General features: G+C 49.8%; 1 protein-coding gene across 2 annotated transcripts in view; it reads left to right on the top strand.

Moving 5' to 3' along the window:
• Positions 1-27,118, top strand: part of SCAPER (S-phase cyclin A associated protein in the ER) — a 3,157,511-nt gene that overhangs the window by 3,037,299 nt on the left and 93,094 nt on the right. For both annotated transcript variants that reach the window (XM_086959426.1, XM_086959427.1), the window contains exon 30: positions 3,491-3,682. In XM_086959426.1, coding sequence (XP_086815552.1) covers positions 3,491-3,682 — 192 coding nt within the window. The remainder of the gene's footprint in view (positions 1-3,490; positions 3,683-27,118) is intronic.

Raw genomic sequence — 27,118 nt, 5'->3', positions numbered from 1 at the left:
TGCGCATGCAATTTTCCCTTCGTACAAAATGTGAAGTGAATCAGGCCATTGTGGTCTTCAATTGGATTGGCATAAACCACTGGAGAAGGGGATTAAAGTTACATTGTTTTTGTAATAATTGTTATCCCTCCCATTACGTTCCACCCCCTGCTCAATTTTGAACAAATGTGATAGTAACATGTGCTATATGTTGTATGTTTTCTCCTACTGCAGAAATGTTTTTTTTTTAAAATGATAGTTTATCTTTTCCAGTCCAATCTGTACCACAGTCTGAGAGTTTAAATGTCCTTTCTGTCCTGGTCCTCCTCAACTGGAAATCCCATTTGTGCTTTGTTATATCGTTACCTCTTTTCATCTTTTAAAAAACCTTACATTTTAGAGGCCAAGCCTTTAGAGGCTAAACCAGTGTCCAACTCTATGGTAAATATAAATGCCAAAGTGTTACCCATCCTTGTCATTTTACCTGCCTCACCTGACCCAGATGAGAAAGTTCTTAAAGTCTAGTATTACTGGAGTCCCAAAGTCTGAAATCCTTGGTGCAAAGACTAGGGTTCTTGGGGGACAACACAATTGTCAGTAGAACTGGATTGATGTACACATCTGAACATGATGTCATGTGTATTTGCCCTCTGGCTTTATTTTAGAGGGGGAAATCGTTTTGGGTGCTCTCCGGACACACAATGCCACATAGATTTACATGTGGATGTAAATATAGATTTATGGGGCAGGTTACAGGTAAGTAATGTGTTTATGATGACAGGCATGTGTAGTAGTTAATAAAGGACTGCAGTGGTGCTAGTGACCCAGTTCCCCCACCAAATTATCAATTTCCGTTTTTAAAACTATATCCATTTGGGCAAGCGTTACTCTCGCTGTATGAACACACCCGTTTTAAAGCTCACCATGCCACTAACAGAACACAGTTGTATCCGCTGTTTGCGGTGCTTCTCTGTGGTGCCCACACAGGCTTATGCTGTGGAGATATAAGGCAATAGTGCTGCCATCTACATATAACCGCCTACAGCATCCTTTCTAAGGTGGTGTTGGGGAGGCGGGGGGGGAAACAGGTACATTTGTTCGCTCAATGTGACTTTTATTTTCTTAGTCCTGCCTTTTGCTCACGGTTTGTGTCTTTACAGAATTTCTTGTGTGGCCTTTGGAATTGGTGCTGCTTTCCTGGTGCTTAATTTGTGACAAACAGATTCACTCTATCTATCTACCCCCCTCACTCCATCTATCCATCTACCGCCCTCACTCCATCTATCCATCTACCGCCCTCACTCCATCTATCCATCTACCGCCCTCACTCCATCTGTCCATCTACCGTCCTCACTCCATCTATCCATCTACCGCCCTCACTCCATCTATCCATCTACCGCCCTCACTCCATCTACCGCCCTCACTCATCTATCCATCTACCGCCCTCACTCCATCTACCGCTCTCACTCCATCTACCGCCCTCACTCCATCTATCCATCTACCGTCCTCACTCCATCTATCCATCTACCGTCCTCACTCCATCTATCCATCTACCGTCCTCACTCCATCTACCGTCCTCACTCCATCTATCCATCTACCGTCCTCACTCCATCTACCGTCCTCACTCCATCTACCGTCCTCACTCTATCTACCGTCCTCACTCTATCTACCGTCCTCACTCTATCTACCGCCCTCACTCTTTCGCCCTCACTCTATCTACCGCCCTCACTCGATCTACCGTCCTCACTCGATCTACCGTCCTCACTCGATCTATTGCCCTCACTCTATCTACCGTCTTCACTCTATCTACCGTCTTCACTCTATCTACCGTCTTCACTCTAGCTATCGCCCTCACTCTAGCTATCGCCCTCACTCTAGCTATTGCCCTAACTATCGTCCTCGCCCTAACTATCGTCCTCGCCCTATCTATCGTCCTCGCCCTATCTATCGTCCTCGCCCTATCTATCGTCCTCGCCCTATCTATCGTCCTCGCCCTATCTATCGTCCTCGCCCTATCTATCGTCCTCGCCCTATCCATCGCCCTCACTCTATCCATCGCCCTCACTCTATCGCCCTCTCTACACAAAACTTATTTACAAAAGTTTAAGCTCTTGCCATTATAAATTACAATAACTTTTATTTAAGTATTAATTATTTAAAAAAATAAACCATTGTTATTTGTAAGATCAATACACCTAAGTCACGTAAATACAACACATATTGCATTACAAATGCTATAGGTGTCACATTTGAGAAAGTTAAACATATTGGCATTGTAAATGACAAAGCTATTAATTTAGCTATTTTCAAAACAAACACATAAATAAAAAATGTGTAATTTACAATACCAATGGCTCAAACCTTCCTAATGCGAGACCTATTGCATTGCAAATGCTTGTTTCAGAATACTGTTACTAAGAACTACAAATAAATGTCAGACAAACCGTTTCACAATGGGCCAGGGGGCATGAGAAACCAGGAAGGAAGGAGTGCCGACTGGCTACCAGTTATTACCAGTCCCACCACAAATAAATGATTCCCAGAAACCACAAGTAAAGGTGACACCGTCCTTTCATTTTCAGCTAAGGGCGGAATTAAGGAACACTGGGAGTAGTACTGTTATGTAATGGCTGGTTTTTCATAGGTCAGGTTATTCAGGAGACTTTCTCTTTCAGGATTCACATGTGCAAAGTGTGTGAAAAATCGATATTTTAATTAATCGGTAACAAAGAGAGTCGCTCTATTTGTGACGTCTCGATATCTGATTTTCACCTGTTAGCTATAGCCCACTTCTGTTAGGCTGATCTTCACTGCAGTCAGAAGAGAATTGTAGAGACTGCCGGGGCAGACCACCGTAAGTAACTCGGTGGTTTAGGTGATTTTAAACAGTCGTCCTGGCTGCCCTTTTGTGGTAAGTGGGCCGACGAGCATGCCCTGTTTAACCTTTAAATTCGGAGCTTTGAAGGTGCGCTTTATTTGTAGTCGTCTTTGATTGCAATGACTAAACTGTTTGTCGGGCGTAGACGGTGCCCTGTAAGAGTTGTCACATTTTTTATTAAACATAAAACCTTCGATGCTTGTTATGTTACTAGTACTTTCAGGAGATCAGTGCTTCGAGCTTCCTAAAATATACGGTACGTCTGTTTATCCTGGACTTATACATGTAAAAGTCTGCATGAAATGCATCCTTGGCTTTTGGTTCTGAATATACCATGTTGTCCTCCAACGATAGCACTACACAAGCAGTTGTATTGACTCGTACAAACACAACCGCTGTTTCACAGCAAATCGTTCTTTTGTGAAGAAAAAACATTTAAAAACGTTTTCCTGATGACCATAAGTAACTATTGTCAGCCATAGTGCGTGAAAACTGAAGCGCCTCTTCCCTTGTTTTAGTAAGCATGTATGTGTGTTATTTCCAAGTTAGGACGCCTGGGCGGGATTTCTCGATAAGATTGCTGCACTCAGCCCTGCCCCAGTAACGCTTCTTGCTTGTGTGGTCGTGTTTCAGGTGATTGTGCAGTCTGGCCGCCAGCCCACCGTGCTGCAGAAGCTCTGCCAGCTGCCCTTCCAGTACTTCAGCGACCCTCGCCTCGTCAAGGTGCTCTTCCCGTCCCTGGTGGCGGCCTGCTACAACAACCCGCAGAACAAGGTCATCCTGGAGCAGGAGATGAACTGCGTGCTGCTCGCCTCCTTCCTGCAGGTAGGGCCAGAGCGTCTCTTCTCGCGCGCTTCCGATCCCATGAGCTCTCGCGGCAGACGTCTTTGCAGTGTCACTCGGAGGTTCGCATTGAAACGTCAATCTGCAGCGTAATGCATGGGGACGATGCGTGCAGCAGCTGTAGGGTGCCGCTGCATTTGCTAGCTTCATAGCCTATATGCTGCGGGGGATCCAGTGTGTCAAGGGGTGCGAACATTTTAAATGTGTTCGAACAACACTTCTGCTTTCAGAGGTTCTGTTGGACGTCGTACCTTAGGGTCTGATGCACAACAATAATTATTTGGGGTAAAGAAGATTGATTTTAATGGTCCCGTTTAAATGGTACATATTAAGGGCCAGATGTAGGTCGCCTAATACCGGTCGGTAACGACCGAAATTTCCGATTTTCGGCCGTTACCGGCCCGTATTAGGATACTGAGATGTAGGTGGCCTCAAATACAAATTCGGTAATTTACCGATTCAGTATTTTAAGGAATCGGTAAATTACTGATAAGTTAAAATACCGAATCAGTAAATTACCGAATTTGCAATGTAGGGAGCACTCAGTGCATTGCATAGGTATGGATTCGGTATTTACCACCAACTACAAGTTGGTGGTAAATATTGAAAACCTTTGCAAAAGCAATTATTTAGCTTTTACAACAGTGCGATGTGGCAGCCATATGTCTGCCACATGTGCACCCATGCACTATTCAGGGGTGCAACAGGGTGTCAATGTGACACCCTGCCACCCTTGAATGAGTTCTCGATTTTACCGATAGAATTCATTTCTATCGGCCTGGAGGCCCATAGGAATGAATGGGAATTACCGAATGAAATAGGAATGAATGGGAATTACCGAATCGGTAAATACCGATTAGGTAATACTTAACGAATATTTACCTACATAGCATTTACCGATTCTAAAATACCGAATTGGTAAAATTCGGTATTTTAGAATCGCTAAAACAAGATTACCTACATCTGGCCCTAAATGTGTTATTTTTGGCAATATGTGTTTGTTCTGTTTTAGGGGTACTCGCAGTGTTTATGGACAGTCCTCCAGTTCCTATAATAACTTCCAAGTTCCTTTTATCTTATGTTGTTATCTTTGAACATCACTAAACCACAGCTCACAATCTACCCTTAGAATGGTATTGCAACGCTTGACAGAGAGACCTGCTTTTTCAACATCATTCTTGCTGACAGTGGATGTACGGCCTTAAACACATCCTATAGTTTACGTGTAGGAACCTGCGGTAAACGAAGCCCGTGTTGTGGTCACTCATTCATTAATTCAGTAACGGTCACTGCTTTAAGCAGTACAAGAACTGATTTAATGGTACATCATCGCGTCATCTTTTAAAATCCTAAAGTAATAAGAATAAGTGGTCAGAGGTGGCATTGCAGGTTTTAACTTTGACAGGCGCACACAATGCATTCGGATATGAAATATTTTTTCCTGCAGCTCTTAAGAGAGAACATTTTTTTTTCAAATTTTAAATTATTAATTTTTCTAAGAGTGGTGCCGAGTAGGATCCACATCGATTTTATGAAAACTTTGCTCTAGTCGAGTGGACGGGCTGAAATATCAGTCGTGGCATGCACCAGACGACTGCCCCCGTTTGGCCTTGAGTACTTTTCACTCTTAATGGGAGTTTTTTCTGGTCAGAAATAACATTTTAATATTTGACAAGCTGTGTTGTTTTCAGAAAGGAAATTGGAGAGCAGAGCATGGCAGGAACAGTAAAAATAGTAAAAAAACGGATTAAGTTTTAATTTTAGCGGTGATCACTAGGAGCCAACATAACATCTCTCGGTTTTGTTTATTCAAATATCAAACTTTAATGAAGGAGCACATATGAGTGAGAACATTGCACCATCAATGGACCATTACTGAAAATCCGATCTTTTTTTTAAATAAATAGCTCTTTAAAAATATGGTAATTAAACTGCTGGGTATGAAACACCCTCTTCTAGTCGTCTTCTTAATTGTCCAGCATATATGACCATAACATAACACATATTTTTAAAGCGCACATTTACTGATTGGGCCATCTTGGCCTTGAATAACAAAGGTTTGTTACCCACCTCAGTGAAATTTGTCATGTTTTGTCCAGTGCTATATTTAGCCTCCATTTCCAGCTCTAGAACAAGCTATACTTTAAATCACAGAATATAATTTCATTTTTATCTGGAAATCGTATTTCCATTCTGTTGCTTAACACTTGGCCCTTTCAGTGAGTAATTATAGACTCTTTAGTTGGAGAACATCATTTTCATTTAGAGTTCATGTAGTCTTTCAGTTAGCCAACTTTCTTTATTTCAATTCAGTTAATGGACACACTTTTAGCTACATAAAACACATTCTTCTCAGTTTGAGATAATGTTTTATTATTAAAAAAAAATCATGTCAGCTAGAGATTACTTTTTTAGTGAAGATGCTTGTTTTTAAACCAAAATAGCACCCAATGGTTTGAGCTAGAGAACATCAATTTCAACTATGAGCTATGGAACATGCCAGGTTCTAGAACGTGATTTTTTAAACTAGAAAACATACCTTTTTTGTTGGAAAATGTCCTTTTTAAGTCTCGACCTGCCAATGTGCAAGCGCATTGCAGCTCGAGACATATAGAGGTGGATCAGGAAAGCTGATCAAGGGGCTTTGGCAGGCGGATTACACACAGTGCATGTGCCCATGCAGGCGCTTGCCATTTGCTCCCCGAGCCGCCTCGCATCCACGCGCTTGCCATTTGCACGCCAGCCACGTCACCCACACCCTTTGTCTGAGCCTCAAAGCATCGGACTTCAAAGGCTATCGCTCCCCCGCCTCCCGCGTGCATATCGCGCACCACCATTTGTATGTGCCTAGCCCTAGGAATCAGTCTTCAAAGGCTGCAGCTCCCCCGCCTCCCCCTCCCCCGCCACAGCAATGGCAAGAGCTTTTTTTTTTTTTTTAGAGTTACGAGCCGTTAAGTGCCATCGCGCGCACCACTGCCGAATACGCCATGACTGCACAGACTTGCACGCAGAAGACAGTATTATACTGGCCTGGGTTCTCCTCGAAAATTTTACAAGAAAAGTCCCAGAAATGGCTCCGTTTTTCACCGTACTCGTCTCCTCTGTGCACATCACAAATAATGCACATCTGTGCATTATTTCACCATACTTGACCCCTTCAGAATACATCAACCCGTTATTTCACCAACCATTTCCCCTTCAGCACTCGCAGAACATGTTATTTCACCGTCCAGTACATTACAGATGGGACACGCTATTTCACGTCCCTTCAGCACCCTCTCACACCCTCTCACACCCCTCACCCTCACACACCCTCACTCACCCACACACCCTCACTCACCCTCATCATCACACACCTTCACCCCCCTCAACCTCACATCCCCTCACCCTCACACTTACCCTCACACCCCTCACCCTTACCCTCACACGCCCTCACCCTTACCCTCACCCTCACACATCCTCTCACCTCTCTCACCCCCTCTCACCCCTCTCACCCTCACCCCCTCTCACCTTCACACCCCCTCTCACCCTCACACACCCTCACACACCCTCACACCCCACTCACCCTCACCCACCCTCACCCTCACTTACCCCGCACACACCCTCTCACCCTCAAACACCCTCTCATCCTCACACACCCTTTCTCCCCCTCACCCTCACACCCCCTCATCCTCACACCCCCTCATCCTCACACACCCTCACCCGCCCGCACGCCCCCTTGCCCTCACACCCCCTCACCCTCACACCCCCACCCCCCTCACCCTCACACCCCCTCACCCTCACACCCCCTCACCCTCACACCCCCTCGCACCCCCACACCCTCACACACACCCTCACCCTCACACACCCTCACCCTCGCACACCCTCACCTTCCTCACCCTCACCCTCACAACCCTCATTCACCCTCACCCCTCACATCCCACACACCCTCATGCCCCCTCACCTCCTCACCCTCGCACCCCCTCACCCTCACACACACCCCTCATCCTCACACCCTCACATCCCTTCACACCCCTCACCCCACACCCTCACACCCCCCTCACCTCCCCTCTCACCCATGCTCACCCACCCTCTCACCCTCACCCACCCTTTCACCCTCACACACCCTCACCCCCTCACCCTCACACGCCCTCACTCACCCACACACCCTCACTCACCCTCATCATCACACACCCTCACCCCCCTCAACCTCACACCCCTCACCCTCACACACACTCACACTTACCCTCGCACCCCCTCACACCCCCTCACCCTTACCCTCACCCTCACACACCCTCTCACCTCTCTCACCCCCTCTCATCCTGATCCCCTCTCACCCTCACACCCCCTCTCACCCTCACACCCCCTCTCACCCTCACACACCCTCACACCCCACTCACCCTCACCCACCCTCTCACCCTCACTTACCCCCTCACACACTCCCTCACCCTCAAACACCCTCTCATCCTCACACACCCTCTCACCCCCTCACCCTCACACACCCTCTTCCTCACACCCCCTCATCCTCACACACCCTCACCCGCCCTCACGCCCCCTCACCCTTACACACCCTCACCCTCACACCCCCTCACCCTCACACCCCCTCACCCTCACACCCCCTCACCCTCACACCCCCTCACCCTCACACCCCCTCACCCTCACACCCCCTCACCCTCACCCCCCTCACCCTCAACCCCCTGACACACCCTCACCCTCGCACCCCCACACCCTCGCACCCCTCACCCTCACACACCCCCTCACCCTCACACCCCTTCACCCTCACACACCCTCACCTTCTTCACCCTCACTCACCCCCTCACCCTCACAACCCTCATTCACCCTCACCCCTCACACCCCCTCAACCTCTCACTCACCCTCACACACCCTCTCACTCACCCTCACACACCCTCTCACCCTCACACTCCCTCACACCCACCCTCCCTCTCCCTCACATGCCCTCCCTCTCCCTCACACGCCCTGGCCCTCACCCTCCCTCAAACCCCCTCACCCTTACCCACTCACACCCCCTCACCCTCACCACCTCACACCCCCTCACCCTTACACACCCTCACTCTCACACACCCTCACTCTCACACACCCTCACTCACACACCCTCACCCTCTCACACACCCTCACCACTCTACCGCCCAAAACTCTACCACTCTTCTGCCCTCACTCTACTGCCCTCACTCTACCACTCTAGCTGTACCACTCTACCGCCCTCACTCTACCGCCCTCACTCTACCACTCTACCGCCCTCACTCACTCTACCGCCCTCACTCACTCTACCGCCCTCACTCACTCTACCGCCCTCACTCACTCTACCGCCCTCACTCACTCTATGCCCTCACTCACTCTTTCGCCCTCACTCTATCTATCTATCGCCCTCCCTCACTCTATCTATCGCCCTCCCTCTATATCGATAGCCCTCCTTCTATCTATCCCCCTCCCTCCCTCTATCTATCTCCCTCCCTCTATCTCCCTCCCTCTATCTATCCCCCTCCCTCTATCACCCTCCCTCTATCTATCGCCCTCCCTCTATCTATCGCCCTCACTCTATCGCTCTCCCTCCCTCTATCTATCGCCCTCCCTCTCTTCCACCCAACTTCTTCTCTAACTCCCTGTTCTCTTCTCCTGTGCTGATCTGCTGTTCTCTTCCACTGCCTCCTTCTTGAACTCCCTGTTCTCTTTTGCTGATCTGATGCTCTCTTCCACGCCGCCTCCTTCTTTAACTCCCTGTTCTCTTCTCCTGTGCTAATCTGCTGCTCTCTTCCACCCGCCTCCGTCTTTAACTCCCTGGTCTCTTCTCCTGTACTGATCTGCTGCACTCATCCACCCCACCTCCTTCTTTAACTCCCTGGTCTCTTCTCCTGTACTGATCTGCTGCTCTCGTCCACCCCAACTCCTTCTTTAACTCCCTGTTCGCTTCTCTTCTCCTGTGGTGATCTGCTGTTCTCTTTCACCCGCCTCCTTCTCTAACTCCCTGTTCTCTTCTCCTGTGCTAATATGTTGTTCTCTTCCACCCGCTTCCTTCCTTAACTCCCTGTTCTCTTCTCCTGTGCTGAACGGCTGTTCTCTTCCACCCGCCTCCTTCTTTAACTCCCTGTTCTGTTCTCCGGTGCTGATCTGCTGCTCTCTTCCACCCGCCCCCTTCTCTAACTCCCTGTTATCTTCATCTGTGCTGATCTGCTGCTCTCGTCCACCCCAAAGCCTTCTTTAACTCCCTGTTCGCCTCTCTTCTCCTGTGCTGATCTGCTGTTCTCTTTCACCCGCCTCCTTCTCTAACTCCCTGTTCCCTTCTGTGCTAATATGTTGTTCTCTTCCACCTGCTTCATTCCTTAACTCTCTGTTTCCTGTGCTGAACTGCTTCTCTCTTCCACCCCACCTCCTTCTTTATACCCATGTGCTTTTCACCTGTGCTGATCTGCTGCTCTCTTACACCCTGCCTCCTTCTCTAACTCCCTGTTCTCTTCTCTTCTCCTGTGCTGATCTGCTGCTCTCTTCCAACCCACCTCCTTCTTTAACTCCCTGTTTTCTTCTCCTGTGCTAATCTGCTGTTCTCTTCCACTTGCCTCTTTCTCTAACTCCCTTTTCTCTTCTCCTGTGCTGAACTGCTGTTCTCTTCCACCCGGCCCTTCTTTAACTCCATGTTCTCTTCTGCTGTGCTGATCTGCTGCTCTCTTACACCCTGCCTCCTTCTCAAACTCCCTGTTCACTTCTCTTCTTCAGAGCTGATCTGCTGCTCTCTTCAACCCGCCTGCTTCTCTACCCCCCTTTTCTCTTCTCCGGTGCTGTTCTGCTGCTCTCTTCAACCGCACCTCCTTCTTTAACTCCCTGTTCTCTTCTCCGGTGCTAATCTGCTGCTCTCTTCCACCCACCTCCTTCTTTAACTCCCTGTTCTATTCTGCTGTGCTGATCTGCTGCTCTCTTCCACCCACATCCTTCTCTAGCTCCTTGTTCTCTTCTTTTCTCCCTCTGCTGATCTGCTGTTCTCTTCCACCCGCCTCCTTCTCTAACTCCCTGTTCTCTTCTCTTCTCCTGTGCTGATCTGCTGCTCTCTTCCACCCGCCTCCTTTTTTAACTCCCTGGTCTCTTCTCCTGTGCTGATCTGCTGCTCTCATCCACCCCACCTCCTTCTTTAACTCCCTGGTCTCTTCCCTTCTCCTGTGCTGAACTGCTGTTCTCTTCCACCCGCCACCTCCTATTTTTTTTAACATAAGATTTTATTGGAAGGAAAAACAGAGTCATTAAATCAGTCACAATTAAAACTACACAATTGAATCAAGGTACAGATCAAGCAAGAAAATAAATTAGCATACGTTTAGTCATATGGGTCCAGCTCGGGCCATAGCTAGCTCAATAGTCGGAGATTTACAGAGTTCACCTCGATACTTGTTCCAATGTCCCCATTTTTTGTCCCATTTCTTGGGGAAGCCTCTGATATTGTACACTGTTTTTTCGGCAATCATGCATCGATCCATCTCAGCCATCCAGCCCACCACCAGCGGCCTCTCCGGAGAGCCCCACCTCATAGCAATGGAGCGCGTAGCGAGCAGGAAACCCAGCGCCGCCCATTGCAGTTCCAGTTCGTTCAGGTCCGTGGCCCACCACATATTAAGGACACACTCTTTTGGCGACTGTGGGATGTCTTACCGAGGGAGTTGCCCATCTTACGAATCGTTCCCCTCCCAAAAGTGCTGAACCACCGGGCAGTCCCAAAGGATGTGATAGAAGGTGCCAATCTGAAAGAGACACGTTAGTGATAGATTCCTTACCTTAGAATATCCCCAGGCGTCAGACCAAGTTTGTGACTACTAGCCAGTAGTCAGGTGGCACCAGGAGGGCACCGGATGGTAGTCACCTCGACTAGGTGAGTGGGTGACGCTGTGCTCTGCAGATCTCACGGACCAGGAGGCGTTGTCGGCGACCAGGATGGAGGAGGACCCCAAAGCACTCACCAGAGGGACACTCGGCGGGCTTGTTGTGAAGAAGTCGTGCAGTCTTGGCGATCGTCGGTCCCTCGAGGTCTCGTCGCACTCACGGTTCTCAGCTTGGCTGTAGAGGTGAGTAGAGGTCAGAGGTGCCAGGGAAACCGGGTCTCGTTGAGCTGTGTCGTCGGATTCCTGAGGAAGGACTTGCAGCAGACCGCAGTGTTCTTAAGATGGTGCCTGCGGATGCAGGGTGACTACTCCTTAGTCACAAGGGAGAATCTTGAAGAAGAAATCTTGAAGTCCTTTCGCAGAAAGTCGTGTCTTGATTCCAAAGATGATCTAATTTGAACAGGGGGCCCGCTCCTATCTTTATACTAAGAAAAGGGGCTGACCCGGTGACTAGGTCCTGCCTATGGGTGGGACTAGGAGGGGGGTGGTTACACCCCTCTCCCCTGCCGGACTTTCCCCAGGCCAGGGGCTGGTGTGCCCCTGGAACTAGTTCTGACCGGCCTATGCGTAGTGAGCACCGGGGTGCCACTCATCAGTCACCTTCCTGAAAAGCCCTGCCTACCCAGGATACACAAAACCCTGTCTGGGACGGTGCTAGCACCGCCCTCGACAGGAAACCCTTTGTCCAGGCTCCCCTCGCTGGAAGGACTCCCAGCTGCAGGGGGTCAGACTCGTGTCTGTGGTGGCAGCATCCATTTTGTGGAGCTGAGGCTTCGTTTAACTTTAACAGGGGTTCACAGTTACATACATGTCGTGTCCCTCTAGAAGGGTGGAATGCTAACCCCGTCGCCAGAATTGGCGAGGGGTTAGTATTCCAATTCGTATGACACCTTACTCGACATGTTTTGATAAAGCAATACCAAAGATAGCATTTAACCGCGAGGATTATAATGCACTTAAGAGTATATGGTACGCGTTATCATAGAACAGCTATTAGGACTTGGTTCCGCAAGCTGCAGACAGGCTCAGCTCATGCCAGAGCACCATCTCACGTGATTCCAAGCACTCTGCCTTCAGGATTGTCAAGGCCTGCCATAGGAGTGACTGATAGGAATCGGTGTGTCCATTTTTAGGGTTAGATATAGGTATACTATATCTACAGCAAAGGGTGATTACACAACTTTGCCCCAGCTGTCATGCAGCCAGTTGTGTCAAATTTAGGAGGCCAGCCAGGGGTGGCATAATACATGCTTCAGCCCCTGGTAGGCCCTGGGTACACCTATGCCCTGAGTTACAGGGTCTGAGAAGGTGGCCCAGTTCCAATTGGTAAATGCACCTAGGGTACATGTCGTAATTTAGAGAGAGAACAGCCAGGCTGTGGGTCTGATTGGCAGGCCCACAGCCAGAGAAAGTCGTAAACCAGTGAAACAAAAGCAAAAAATCTGGGTGATCATAGGATTGCAGACCCTACTCTCCTACAGGCGTTACACCCACTCTCTGTGGGAAACGGTGGCGGAAGTGCTGCCAGAGTGTCCGTTGGAGGTGCGGGCCAAACTCGGCCAAGCCCTAGTGGAGGGCCGGGACGCAGCAAAGTATTCAATCAGGTGCGGACTGGATACTACTGACTCGCTGGGCAGAGCGATGGCTTCGACGGTGGCGATACGACGCCACGCCTGGCTGAGATCCGCCAACTTCTCGGCAGACGTCCAAAATACACTCATGGACATGCCGTTCGATGGCCGTCGCCTCTTTGGCGACAAGGCAGACCACGCGCTTGAGCGCTTTAAGGACTCCAGGGCTACGGCCAAGTCCTTGGGCCTCTCGGCCCGCGCCAGCAAATGGGTGCCTTTCGCTCCTTTCGTGGCCAAGGAAGGGGCGCCCCCACACGTGCCGCCAGCCACAGGCCGCAAACTGTCGTCCAGTGCGGCGGCGGCCGTGGAAACCGCCGTGGAGGCGGTCGGGGATACAAGCGGAGCCAGTCCACACCTGCCCCCGCAGCATCCGCCTCTAAACCCTCCTAGTCCGTGCTTTTCGGCTCATGTGACGCCAGTGGGAGGCAGGGTTCGCCATCACCACTCTCAATGGCGCACAGTCACTTCGGACAGGTGGGTGCTGCAGATCGTCCGAAGGGGCTACTCCCTCCCCTTCGAGACGACCCCTCAAGCCATGCCACCGCAACACCACCTCGTATCGGGGGATCACTTGTGGCTCCTGCAGGAGGAAGTTTCGGCCCTCTTGGCCAAGGGGGCCATCGAGCGCGTTCCTGGGCCAGAAGTAGGACGTGGTTGCTACTCCCACTACTTCCTGGTACCCAAGAAGGGCAAAGGGGGCCTACGCCCTATCTTGGATCTGAGGAACGTCAACGGCTTCCTCCGGAAGGAGAAGTTCAAAATGCTGACTCTGGCTCAGGTCTTGGCTGCCCTAGACCTAGGAGACTGGATGGTAGCGTTGGACTTGCAGGACGCATATTTCCACATCCCCGTCCTGCCTGCCCACCGGCGTTACCTGCGGTACACGGTAGGCCTCGAGCACTTTCAGTTCACCGTGCTCCCCTTCGGCCTTACCAGCGCCCCACGGGTGTTCACGAAGGTGATTGCGGTGGTCGCAGCTCATCTGCGCAGGTTAGGGGTCTCAGTCTTCCCATACCTAGACGACTGGTTGTTGAAGGCGGGCTCGCCCCAGGCAGTCGTCAGCCACCTCTAGACTACGGCGGATCTCCTGCACCTGCTGGGATTTTCCACCAATGTGCCGAAGTCACACCTGTGCCCCTCTCAGAAGCTCCTTTTCATCGGAGCGGTTCTCGGCTCGGCGCAGTTTCGGGTTTACCCGCCCGAACAGCGGGTTCGGGATATACAGGCTCTGATTCCGATCTTCGGGCCGTTATCCCGGGTTTCGGTCAGGTTGACGCTGTGGCTTCTGGGGCTGATGGCCTCCTGCATCCTTCTGGTGCATCACGCACGGTGGCGGATGTGGGCTCTGCAGTGGGACCTGAAGTTTCAGTGGGCCCAGCACCGGGACAACCTGCCGACCATGTCCTGATCTCGGAGGGCACTGAGAGACAGCTGCAGTGGTGGCTCACGGACCGCGATTGGGTCAACGGCAGATCCCTCTCCCTTCCCCAACCGGAGCACGTAGTCGTGACGGACGCGTCCCTCCAGGGCTGGGAAGGCCACTTGGGAGAGGCGGAGATCAGAGGACTCTGGTCTCCGGCGGAGTCCCGGCTCCATATCAATCTGTTGGAGCTGCGGGCGATTCGTCTGGCACTGAAAGCATTCCTCCCGTCTGTCCGAGGGAGTGCAGTGCAGGTGTTCACGGACAACACCACTGCCATGTGGTACTGCAACAAACAGGGCGGAGTGGGGTCGTGGACCCTTTGCCAGGAGGCTCTACGTCTCTGGCAATGGCTGGAACATCAGGGCGTGACTCTGGTGGTTCAACACCTGGCAGGTTTTCTGAACGCCAGGGCGGACAAACTCAGCCGTCGGTACTCGATGGATTACGAATGGCGTCTGAACTCGGACGTGGTGCAAGGCTTCTTTCTGCGATGGGGAGAGCCTTGGTTAGATCTATTCGCCACCGAAGAGAACGCGCAATGTCATCAGTTCTGCGCGTTGGAATTTCCAAGGCGGCACTCGCTCGGAGACGCTTTTCGTCGCGAGTGGAGCTGTGGTCTGTTGTACGCCTTTCCGCCTATACCTCTTCTGCCCAGAGTGCTGAAGAAGATCAAGCGCGACCGGGCACAAGTCATCCTGTGGCTCCGGACTGGGCACGAAGGTACTGGTATCCAGAGCTACTCAGTATGTCAGTCGATCCCCCGGTTCGTCTGCCTCTTCAGGAGGACCTTCTGTTGCAGCAGCAGGGGACGGTCCTCCACCCGAACCTGTCCAGTCTCCACCTCCATGCTTGGAGATTGAGCGGCGACAGTTGAGGCCATTTGACTTGCCTCCTGAGGTTTGCAACATCATTCTGGCAGCCAGGCTTCCCTCCACAAAGACGGTATACGCCTGCAGGTGGAACAGATTTGTGGCATTGGGCACAGCAAAGGCTGTGGATCCCCTCAATGCCCCTCTCTCTGATGTTCTTCTCTTCCTTCTTTCTCTTGCTCGGCAGGGCTCTGCTCTGGGCACTATCAAGGGCTATCTTTCGGCTCTTTCAGCCTTTCTGAGGCTGCCTGACCAGCCTTCTTTGTTCAAGTCCCCTATCGTAAATCGATTCCTGAAGGGCATCACTCATACCTTTCCTCCTGCTCCCTTTGTGATGCCTCAGTGGGACTTAAACCTGGTTCTAACATTTCTGATGTGCGCTCTCTTTGAGCCGCTTCACAACTGTCCTCTTCGCCTTCTTTCTTTGAAGACTGCCTTCTTGGTAGCCATCACCTCTGCCAGGAGAGTGAGTGAGCTCAAGGCTCTCTCTTGTAAGCCTCCTTTCTCCAGTATTACATCTTTCATAGATTCACATGCTTGTATCTTCCCCGTCGTCATGGTGGGAGTCTCACGGTAACAGAATGACCAAGCAGTATCATAGAGAAGAAAAACTGCATAGAAAATCCCCATAGGGGGTGTATTATTTGGTAACCAGACCATTTCTTTGTTTGGTCCAAAAGTCAGCCAATCAGCATTGCTGCCCTGCCCTCACACTCCCCAGCAGCAGCTTCCTGCCTCAGATTTCCAACCGCCTTCGTGTCAACAACATCGACGAGTAAGATTTCACTGTGAAGGTTCCATCGACGAAGGTCCCGTCGACGATGGTCCCGTCGACGAAGGTCCCGTCGACAATGGTCCCGTCGACGATGGTTCCATCGACGATGGTCTCGTCGACGATGGTCCCGTCGACGATGGTTCCGTCGACGAAAATCTTGCTATCATCTGCAAAGGCGTTCAGTTCTCCACAGTCGAAGACCATGATCTCTATCCGGTCTTTTCAGTCGACGAGAGGCTCGGCTACTATTAGTAAATCCGCAGAGTTCACCTCATGGACAAAAATTTCTCCTTTGCCGCCATCATCATTGCTGGAGCAGGACTCAGATGGAGAGGAGTCCTCAGGTGCCGCCTACAGTCCTTCTCAGCTTCAGATAAAGAGCCAAGACACGGACGAGGAGGAAAGTTATTCCTTTAGGGACAGGCCACAATCTTCCAGATATGAGTCATTTCAGGAATCTGGTGATTACGATGAGGAGGAGGAGCAGCATGAGGACTCACGGGAGGAGGAACGTCAAGAGACGGTTTCTATACCCCTCAACCTTGTGTCTGATCTTAGGTTGATGCTAAACGACTACTACCGTCGTTTCCCAGAGGCGAATTCCTCACAACCAGCTACGCAGACGCCTCCCTCGCAGACACCTAAAGCACCTGCTTCTCAAGAACAAGGGGTGAAATCTCCGCAGGTGGTTACTATAAGGGACGACTTAACGGACTCCGACGAAGATGAACAGCCCGAAGAAGGGGAGCTTGTTCATGATGCTTCGGGGCAGTAATGGGACGAATATGTTTTGCCATCGGCTGCATCACCTGACCCACTCAAATCTACCTCACCTCCTCAAGACATCGGGGGCTTCCATGATATCATGGAAAGGGCGGCCAAGAGATTCAGTCTGGATGTGGAGGTGCAAGAGACGGATTGTTTCTTGTACGATTTCAAGGATGATAACAAAAGGTCACTTCGTTAAATTCCGATTATCCCTCATATCTGGGAGGAGGGCCTAAAGATTCTGAAAACACCGGCGTCTATAGCGGTGTCAGTTCCACGAATTGAAAAAAAATACAGAGCTCCTGAATCCACGGCAGCCTGCCTCATTGGGCATCCCAGGCCGGAATCAGTCGTGACGCAGGCGGCGCAAAGAAATTCTAAAAACCCGGTGGCTACTTCCCTAGTGCCACCAGACAAGGAAGGAAGGAGAATGGATGGGGCAGGTAAGAGGTTTGCGGTCATGGCAGCCTCTACCATTAAAGCGGCAAATGCTATGGCACTGCTTGGCCGTTACAACAGACAGATATGGTCCGATCTGGCACCCATACTCTCTGCGCTTCCGGAGGATCGAAAGGAAGAAGTGGCAGCCCTTCTCAAAGAAGGAGCAAAATCTGCTGCAGAACCTATCGACATTGCCATGGATGTCTCGTCTATGGCCTTCAGACAAATGGCTGGAGCGGTTTCGCTTCGCAGGCAGGGCTGGCTCAAGGCAACTTCTTTTCGTCCAGAGGTGCAGGCGAAAATTGTCGATATGCCTTTTGACGGCGAAAATTTGTTTGGGAAACATATCGATGAGGCGTTGCAAGGCATAAAGTCGGACACGGACACAGCTAGAGCGCTGGGATCTCTTCAGCAGGGAAGGTTTCAGTCCTTTCGAAAGAGGGGTGCAAGAGATCAATTTAATCAAAGACCCTCTTTTCAATCCAACCGATATCAGCCGTATAATCAGCAGGGATATCGACAGTATAATACTAACAACCAATTCAGGTCCTCCAACTCCTCTTACCAACAACAGTCCAGAGGTAAACCAAATGCCAGGGGGAAATCTCAGCAGTCTAATAGACGTCAATGATTTCAGGCCGGCACTCCCCACACAAAAGATCTCGAACAACGACCACTATCTGTCTCAATACTACAACAACTGGATGTCCATAACATCGGACAAATGGGTTCTAGATGTCATAAGCAGGGGCCACACGCTGGAATTTGTGGAAATACCACCGGATCACCCCCCAGTACTCAGGCTCAACCAACATCGCAAAGAAATGCAGAAAGAAGTACACTCGCTTCTGCAAAAGGGAGCCATAGAGGAAGTGCCACAACATCTCAGAGGGAGAGGCTTCTATTCGCATTTCTTCCTCATCAAAAAGAAACAGACCCGGAAATGGAGACAGGTATTGGACCTGAGGGATCTCAATCAATACATAAAAAAGATACCCTTCAGAATGTTATTGTTGCAAGAGATCCTACTCATGATAAAGGAAAAAGACTACATGGCGTCCTTGGATCTCATGGATGCGTACTTCCATATTCCCATTCATCGGAAACACAGGAAGTATCTAAGATTTGTTGTGGAGAGTCGCCACTTCCAGTTCAAGGTCCTGCCATTCGGACTCAAATCAGCCCCGAGGGTATTCACCAAATGCATGGCCCCGGTGGCGGCCCACTTAAGACTGCAAGGGCATTACATTTATCCATATCTGGACGACTGGTTGGTGACAGGTCCATCTTTCAGGGACGCAGCAAGAGCTCTGCAGAGCTGCATCCGGTTGTTTCAGCGACTGGGCCTGAGGACCAACTTAGAGAAATCCTCGCTGACTCCGGCCCAAGGCATCCAGTTCCTGGGGGCATGGATATGCACCAGAGCAGGGAAAGCCTATCCTTCCGAAGACCGGATGAGAAAGATCATGGGATTAACGGCATCACTTCAGGCAAAAAGGTCCACTTCCGTGAGGATATACAAGTCCATGTTGGGGATGATGTCATCCTGCATCCCACTGGTACCAAACTGTCGTCTTCGAATGAGACCTTTGCAGGAACAACTGGACGAACAGTGGGTCCAGGCCAGAGGAACCTTCGAGGATCGCATTGCCATCACGGACCATATGAAGGTGGCCATGTCATGGTGGAAGATTCTAAAGAACCTGGACCAAGGCTTGAGCTTCATTCCTCGAGATCACGACTTCGTGATGACAACGGACGCTTCGCTGAAAGGATGGGGCGCGCATCTTCAGGAGCTGGAAATTCAGGGCCTTTGGTCAGATTGGGAAGCTCAGCTTCACATAAACATGTTGGAGCTCAAAGCGGTGTTCCTAGGGCTTCAAGCATTCCTTCCCAGAATACGCCAATCGTCAGTACTTATCCAAACGGACAGCACCACGACCATGTTTTACCTGCTGAAACAGGGCGGAACGAGATCCAAACAGCTGTCGGCACTGGCGCAAAGGATCTGGAAATGGCTCATAACCAACGGAATTTCAATTCAGGTTCAACATATACAGGGAGTCCTCAACACACGGGCGGACGCCCTGAGCCGCACTCCCAATGCGACGCACGAGTGGGAACTACACGACACTCAGATTCGCATCTTGTTTCAAAGGTGGGGCACTCCCACATTAGATTTGTTCGCGACACAAAACAACTCAAAGTGCGCTCAATTTGCGTCCAGGTACCATCATCGAGGTTCCAAGGGAAATGCATTCCTCATGGACTGGACAGGAAGGTTTGCCTACGCGTTCCCTCCGTTCCCGTTGATACCGCGAATCCTGCGCAAGATGAGATTGGAACCGTGTCGGATCATAATGATCGCACCAGCCTGGCCAAGACAGGCGTGGTTTTCAGACATCCTTCAATTGTCAAGGGGCGACAAGATCCAACTCCCGACATTTCAAGACCTCATCTCCATGAAGGAAGGGCAGATTCTGCATCCGGATCTGCAATCACTAAAATTGTCAGCATGGAACCTCATGAGCGGGAATTTCAAAATCTAGATATTTCGCAAGAATGCAGGCATATTCTTTCACAAGCTAGAGCTATATCAACAAACAAAACATATGCAGCAAAATGGACCCGTTTCTGCCACTGGTGCAACAGACAACACTTGCATCCGTTTGAGGTACAACCTGAAGGTATCCTTCCTTACCTGCTGTCACTATCCAAGGCAGGTCTGTCGCATGCTTCGGTCAAAGTGCACTTGGCAGCAATATCTCGCTTCCGGCGGAAGCCAAATGAACCATCTCTCTGGTCCTCCAGAATAATAAAGGAATTTATCAAAGGACTTTTTAGAGTTTTCCCACCCATCCAACGTCCACCTGTGCCGTGGCACCTCAATACAGTCCTATCGCAGCTTATGAGGCCACCTTTCGAGCCCATACACAAAACAGACTTACAGTTCCTGTCATGGAACACAGCCCTCCTTCTCGCCTTAACATCAGCAAGGAGGGTTAGCGAAATCCAGGCCTTTTCAGTGGAGGAACCCTTCTTACAATTTCGTCAGGACAGGGTTATATTAAGAACAAATCCTACCTTTATTCCCAAGGCGGCAACGTCTTTTCACCTCAATGAACCCATTATTCTACCTACTTTTTTCAGCAATCCTTCATCGGAAGCAGAAAGAGCCTTACACTCTCTAGACATTTCTAGATGCCTAAAGTTCTACATTGAACGGACAAAAACGTTCCGCAAGTCCAAGCAATTATTCATTGCATTTGAAGGGCAAAGGAAAGGTCTTCCTTTGTCGAGACTGAGTATTGCTAGATGGATATCCTCAGCTATCCTGAAATGTCACGAAAAAGCGGAGAAGCCGCTATGTTCTAAGGTGCATGCACATTCCACGAGGAAGATGGCAACTTCGATGGCCTTGTTCGCAGGAGTGGCGCTGCCAGACATCTGCAGAGCAGCAACGTGGAAGAGTGTGCATTCATTTACAAGACACTACTGTCTAGACACTGCGTGGAAGGAGGACACGGCAGTGGGACAGGCTGTTCTGAAACGTCTATTTCAGTAAGGTATGGTCTACTGACATGATGTATTTTCTATACAGTGCTTTGATTTATATTTATACATGTATTTATCGTATTACTGATGTATTCATAAGTACTGTTATATCATTGCTTTGAGGCAGAGCTTCCTTCTGAGTTCTGTCCTGGAATCTCTACAAATATGGTGAGCACTGCTTACTACTCTGATACAAGCATGTGAATCTATGAAAGATGTAATACTGGAGAAGGAATTAGTTACTTACCTGTACACTATAGTTCTCCAGTATTATCTTTCATAGATTCACATGCGCCCGCCCGCCTCCCCGTTTCTCAGACAGATCCTGTTTCTCTGTATTTATCCATGTCTCTCACTCGGGGACGGAAATCTGAGGCAGGAAGCTGCTGCTGGGGAGTGTGAGGGCAGGGCAGCAATGCTGATTGGCTGACTTTTGGACCAAACAAAGAAATGGTCTGGTTACCAAATAATACAGCCCCTATGGGGATTTTCTATGCAGTTTTTCTTCTCTATGATACTGCTTGGTCATTCTGTTACCGTGAGACTCCCACCATGACGACGGGGAAGATACAAGCATGTGAATCTATGAAAGATAATACTGGAGAACTATAGTGTACAGGTAAGTAACTAATTCCTTCCTTTCAGTCCATCCGGACAAGGTTGTTTTGAGGACTAGGCCCTCCTTCTTGCCTAAGGTGGTCACGGCCTTCCACATTGGGCAGTCCATCACATTACTCACCTTCTTTCCGCCTCCGCACCCCTCGAGAGAGGAGGAGAGGCTCCACCGTCTGGACCCAAAACGTGTGCTCTCGTTCTATCTGGATCGCACACGCCAGTTCCGGGTGGATGATCAACTCTTTGTTGGGTACGCGGGCGCTAAGAAAGGGAAAGCGGTGCACAAACGGACCATCTCTAGATGGATTATCATGTGCATCCAGGCGTGTTACTCCGTGGCTAAGAAGGAACCCCCTGTTGGTCTGAGGGCTCATTCCACTCGAGCCACGGCCACTACAACTGCCTTGGGCCGAGGTGTGCCCTTGCAGGACATTTGCCAGGCAGCTACGTTGGCCTCGTTGCACACGTTTGCGCGGCACTACTGCCTGGACAGTCAAGTCCGGAGGGACGGCTACTTCGGCTGTTCCGTTCTCCAGGACTTTCTGGTGTAAATATTGGTTCGCAGACCCACTACCACGGGGATGGTATTGCTGGGGTATCTATTCTAAGGTAAGGAATCTTTCACTAACGTGTCTCTTTCAGATGCACAAGTTACTACTTGTGTAACGATATATCTGTAAGAGACATTAGTTAGTGATAGATTCCTTACCGACCCGCCCATCCTCCCCGTTCTGCGAACCGATATCTAGGGTTAAGGTCATCCCCTTTCAGGGCCCTAGTTTCTTGGCACCAGTGTCGGTTTTTGTCATGGCTCTGCGCTTCTGGCGCGGAAAAGCTGTGGCTAAGAACTGACGTCAGCACGCGGAGGCGGCGTCTAAGTACTCCGACAACGTCATCACGGCACCCACGACGCCGACGACGGACGCGGAGCCGCAGACGACGCCTACCGACGCGCAAGGGTACTGCTACGCAAAACTTTCCGGATCCAGTCTGACGCCTGGGGATATTCTAAGGTAAGGAATCTATCACTAACTAATGTCTCTTACAGATATATCGTTACACAAGTAGTAACTTGTGCGTTAAGCCGCAACCCCTTAGACACAACGTGTGGTATGACCAGCGTCAACATGACCTCGGATGTTGTTAATTACAGAGGTTAACGCCGTCTCGGTACTGTGATCACTTCTAAAACCATGCCGTGAACCATCGAGTAGCTGATGTTCCTCCAGATAGGAACTAAGGTGCAAATTCAAGCGTTTCTCTAGAATTTCTGATGGGACAGGTAATAGAGAGATGGGGCGATAATTTTTTAACTCAGCGGGGTCGAGTGAGGGCTTTTTTAAAAGGGGTTTGACCGCAGTCTTCCAGGAAATGGGGTACTGCCCAGATGAGATAACTGCATTAAGTATTGAGGTACGGTGAGGTACAATGACCTCCTATCCTAATTTAGGAATCTTCAAAGGGCGTCTACCAATTTTGGCCAGTGTTGGAGCGGACATGTAGGCTCTATGTAAAACCCACAGTTGGATCAGTCGGAACCGATGGCAGATAGCTGCTTCTCTAGGGGACATTGGGGCCGCCTGCCATTCCTCATCATCTAAAAGACTCAGGTCGTCCTCCCATTTGTTCCGCAAGGGCTGGAAGGAGTCAGGGAGATTGTTACAGAGCTTGCGTTAAGTGTAGGAGATGGCCTGTTAGGGAGAGGTTCTGACAGTAGTCTAACCTCCAGGGGGGAAATCTCAGGTATGGATGTGAGGTCCGGATGGCGGTGAGGATGACGTGTTTGATTTGAAGATACCAGAAATATTCCGTCACTGCAAGGGAATGTTTGGCCTGCAGTTCAGCAAATGTCAGTAGTTTGCCCCTATGCACTTGTTCTCCCACTGTCGAGATCCCTATCGTGTCCCATTTGTCGAATCCCTGAAGAAAGCAAAGGGAACCCAGTCGTTGCGACGACCATAGGGGTGTTACCTCGGTAAGTTCATCCGACCACCCCATACACTTGTTGGCCCTGTGCCATATTGCGACCGTGTGTGCCATGGGTCCAGCATATCTATTCCTGACCGGCTTGCTGTAGAGGGCCTCCAGGTAGCCCTCCCTCCCAGTCTGGCATCTATCAAGGACGAAGGCCGGACTCATGGGTGAACCATGTATCCTATGATTGACGGCCACCAATTGCGACGCCCAATAGTAAAGGCGCAGGTTAGGCAAGGCAATTCCCCCGTCGTACCAGCCTTGGAAGAGTTTATGGAGGGCGATGCGGGCTGCCCCATCGTCCCATAACAGAAGGCAGATGTCACTCTCCACCGCGCTAAAATAGGAGTCGGGATCGGAAAGGGACAGTTTTGCATAGCGTACAAGAAACGCGGGAGCGCCAGCATTTTAAATAGGGCCGCTCTGCCAGGGAGGGAGAGTGGGAGGGACTGCCAGTGGGCCACTTCACTGTGTAACCTCCGTAAGGGACCCAATAGGTTACGGTCATGGAACACCTTGGGATCTGATGTAACATAAATACCTAGGTATTTGAATCCATCTGGGGCCACTGTGATGGAGAACCCCCGGGGTAGAATGGGCGGGGGGCTATGCAGCATATATAGGGTTGATTTAGACCAATTGATCGAGTAACCCAAGTATTTCCCGAAATTAGTAAGGACATGGAATAAACTATTAATAGAGGACCTGGGGGAGGCTACATATACCAGGATTTCGTCGGCGTAGAGGGAAATTTTATCTGTTATCTCGTCGTTCCATTGGAGGCCTCTAATGGAAATGTCCGTGCGGACGTTTGCCTATATGCAGACGTCATGCCTATATGCAGTTTTTAAAATTGGTTCACTTGGTGTCATCAGCATAGGACAGCACCTCCAGCCCAAAGGATCTTACAACCTTGGCTAGAGGGGCAATATAAATGTTAAAAAGGGTCGGGCTCAATGAGGAGCCCTCAGCGACTCCACAAAACAAATGATTGGAGGCTGAGTAAAATTGATCCATCCTAACTATTTGTGACCGGTCAGTAAGAAATCAGGTAAGCAGCTTCAGGGCAATGCTCCTAACCCCCATTTCCTTAAGCCTGCCCACCAGTCTCATTGGGGATATAGTATCGAAGGCCATCCTCCGGTCCAGTAGTGTGGTATGACCAGCGTCAACATGACCTCGGATGTTGTTAATTACAGAGGTTAACGCCGTCTCGGTACTGTGATCACTTCTAAAACCATGCCGTGAACCATCGAGTAGCTGATGTTCCTCCAGATAGGAACTAAGGTGCAAATTCAAGCGTTTCTCTAGAATTTCTGATGGGACAGGTAATAGATAGATGGGGCGATAATTTTTTAACTCAGCGGGGTCGAGTGAGGGCTTTTTTAAAAGGGGTTTGACCGCAGTCTTCCAGGTAATGGGGTACTGCCCAGATGAGATAACTGCATTAAGTATTGAGGTACGGTGAGGTACAATGACCTCCTATCCTAATTTAGGAATCTTCAAAGGGCAGGCTTCCAACGGGGAACCAGACTTGATTCCACTTAACAGATGATATGTATATCCAGGAATCGTTTGAGAAAATCCCATCTAATATATGTCCTGCCTTTTGAGTGGGGCTCATGACCAATTGAGATAAAACACAACAGTTAATAGTTTCTAAAAAGATTTGCGATTCTTTACATAGTGTCCTATCCAGGTGAAAATTAAAATCACCCATAACTGTAAGATTGGATTTTACTAAATATGGTTCAATTAGATTGCTAAAATTCTGGCTAAACGACACTCTCGGCCCAGGTTGACGATAGGTCACAACTCCAAAGAAGCTTTTGTTTGGGAGAACCTTCAAAGAAAAATATAGTGCCTGGTACAGGTCAGAGGAGGCAGTAAGTGGCTCAGTATGGCAAGAGAAGACATCTTAGTACAGGACACCATTCAGTCTCGGCTTCGATTAGCAAGCTGCACTGGCTTCCCTTGGCAGGAGAATCCTGTTTAAAGCCCTCTGTCTCACTCACAAGGCTTTTCACATCCTATATTTTCCCTACCCTGTCAAATCTTGATAAGGCAGATCTGGAGGGGATTGCTTCTACCAGGTCAGGACCAGAGCAATCTCTGTCCCAGCTTTCCGCAACAAACACCCAGTCCGGCTTACTGAGAGACACAAAATCCCTAAATTCTACCTTGTTCTTAATAAGGGATCATGCATTGATAATTTAGCCCAGAAAGGAATTATTTGAGAGTGGGGAAAGGAACAAATGATTCTCCGTGGAAGTATTGTCACCGCCAATCAGTGGAATATGAATCTTACACGAAGAACACTCATATAACTGACAGACAAAAGGGCTTCCAGGGTTCATGTACTTTCAATGAGCGCTCTCTGCCTCTGTAAATCAAGCAGCTGGTCTTTTGAATAGATAAGGGGATAGTTCAGATCTATGGGAAAACAGCTAAGGTTCCTGGCGCAGGGCACAGTCCGAGCACAGACGGGCTTGCCTTTGGCGTGCCAGCGACCTGCCCGCTGCACGTCTTACCCAGCATACCCTAAAATAGGCTGCGCCGGATAAACTAGAGCGCAAACCCCCCCCACTGGAAGGACCAAAAGTAGGTGGGAGGACTGATCTAAATCCTCCTTCCCTCCACAACAAACGGTCAAGCCGCAGCAGACCGGAAAATCCCCCACTAAATCACCAAAACAAAGTGCAATAGGCAGAGCTGACAACTAAACTCTAAAAAAAAAAAACACACACTAAGTTTAAAAAACAATTAAGAGAGAGCAAAATATTACAAATATTCAAATTAAGTGCAGTCGGCATAAAACAGCGTGGTAGTGTAGCGACTCGACTCGAGTCTGAAGCGGCCAACTAACCGCTGCGCGTCTGATCCAGCATGACCTAAAATAGGCTGGGCCGGAGAAGCTAGAGTGAAACCCCCCACTGGAAGGACCGGAAGTGGGTGGGGAGGACTGATCTAAATCCTCACTTCCCTCCGCAACAAACGGTCAAGCCGCAGCGGACCTGAGAAGCAAGGCGTGCCCCCACTAAAGCCCCAAAAGAAAGTGCAATAGACAGAGCTGACGACTAACCCTCTAAAAAAACACACACAGTAAGTTTAAAAACAATTAAGAGAGAGCAAAGTATTACAAATATTCAAATTCAGTGCAGTCTGCATAAAACAGAGTGGTAGCGTAGTGACCCGACTCAAGTCTGAAGCGGCCAACTAGGTTGGTGAATCAAGTCTTTTCTGGACAGGAGGCCTTTAGTGCAGCATACCTAGATGATATTGCTGTCTTTAGCTCTACCTAGCACGATCACTTGGTCCACCGGGGGAAGGTTTTACAGCCCTGCAATCTGCAGGCCTCACTATCAAGGCATCCAAATGCCAGATAGGGCAGGGAACTGTGGTATACTTGGTCTACAATGTAGGTGGAGGCCAGCTTCAACCCTTACAACCCAAGATCCGGACAAGTCTGGACTGGGAGGCTCCAACAACCCAGACCCAAGTCAGGGCA

The sequence above is a fragment of the Lissotriton vulgaris genome, chromosome 2_2 (genome assembly GCF_964263255.1).
Source record: "Lissotriton vulgaris chromosome 2_2, aLisVul1.2, whole genome shotgun sequence".
In the NCBI taxonomy this organism is placed as follows: Eukaryota; Metazoa; Chordata; class Amphibia; order Caudata; family Salamandridae; genus Lissotriton; species Lissotriton vulgaris.
Note: the sequence above shows the minus strand (reverse complement) of the source record. Positions and strands in the feature narration are given on the sequence as shown.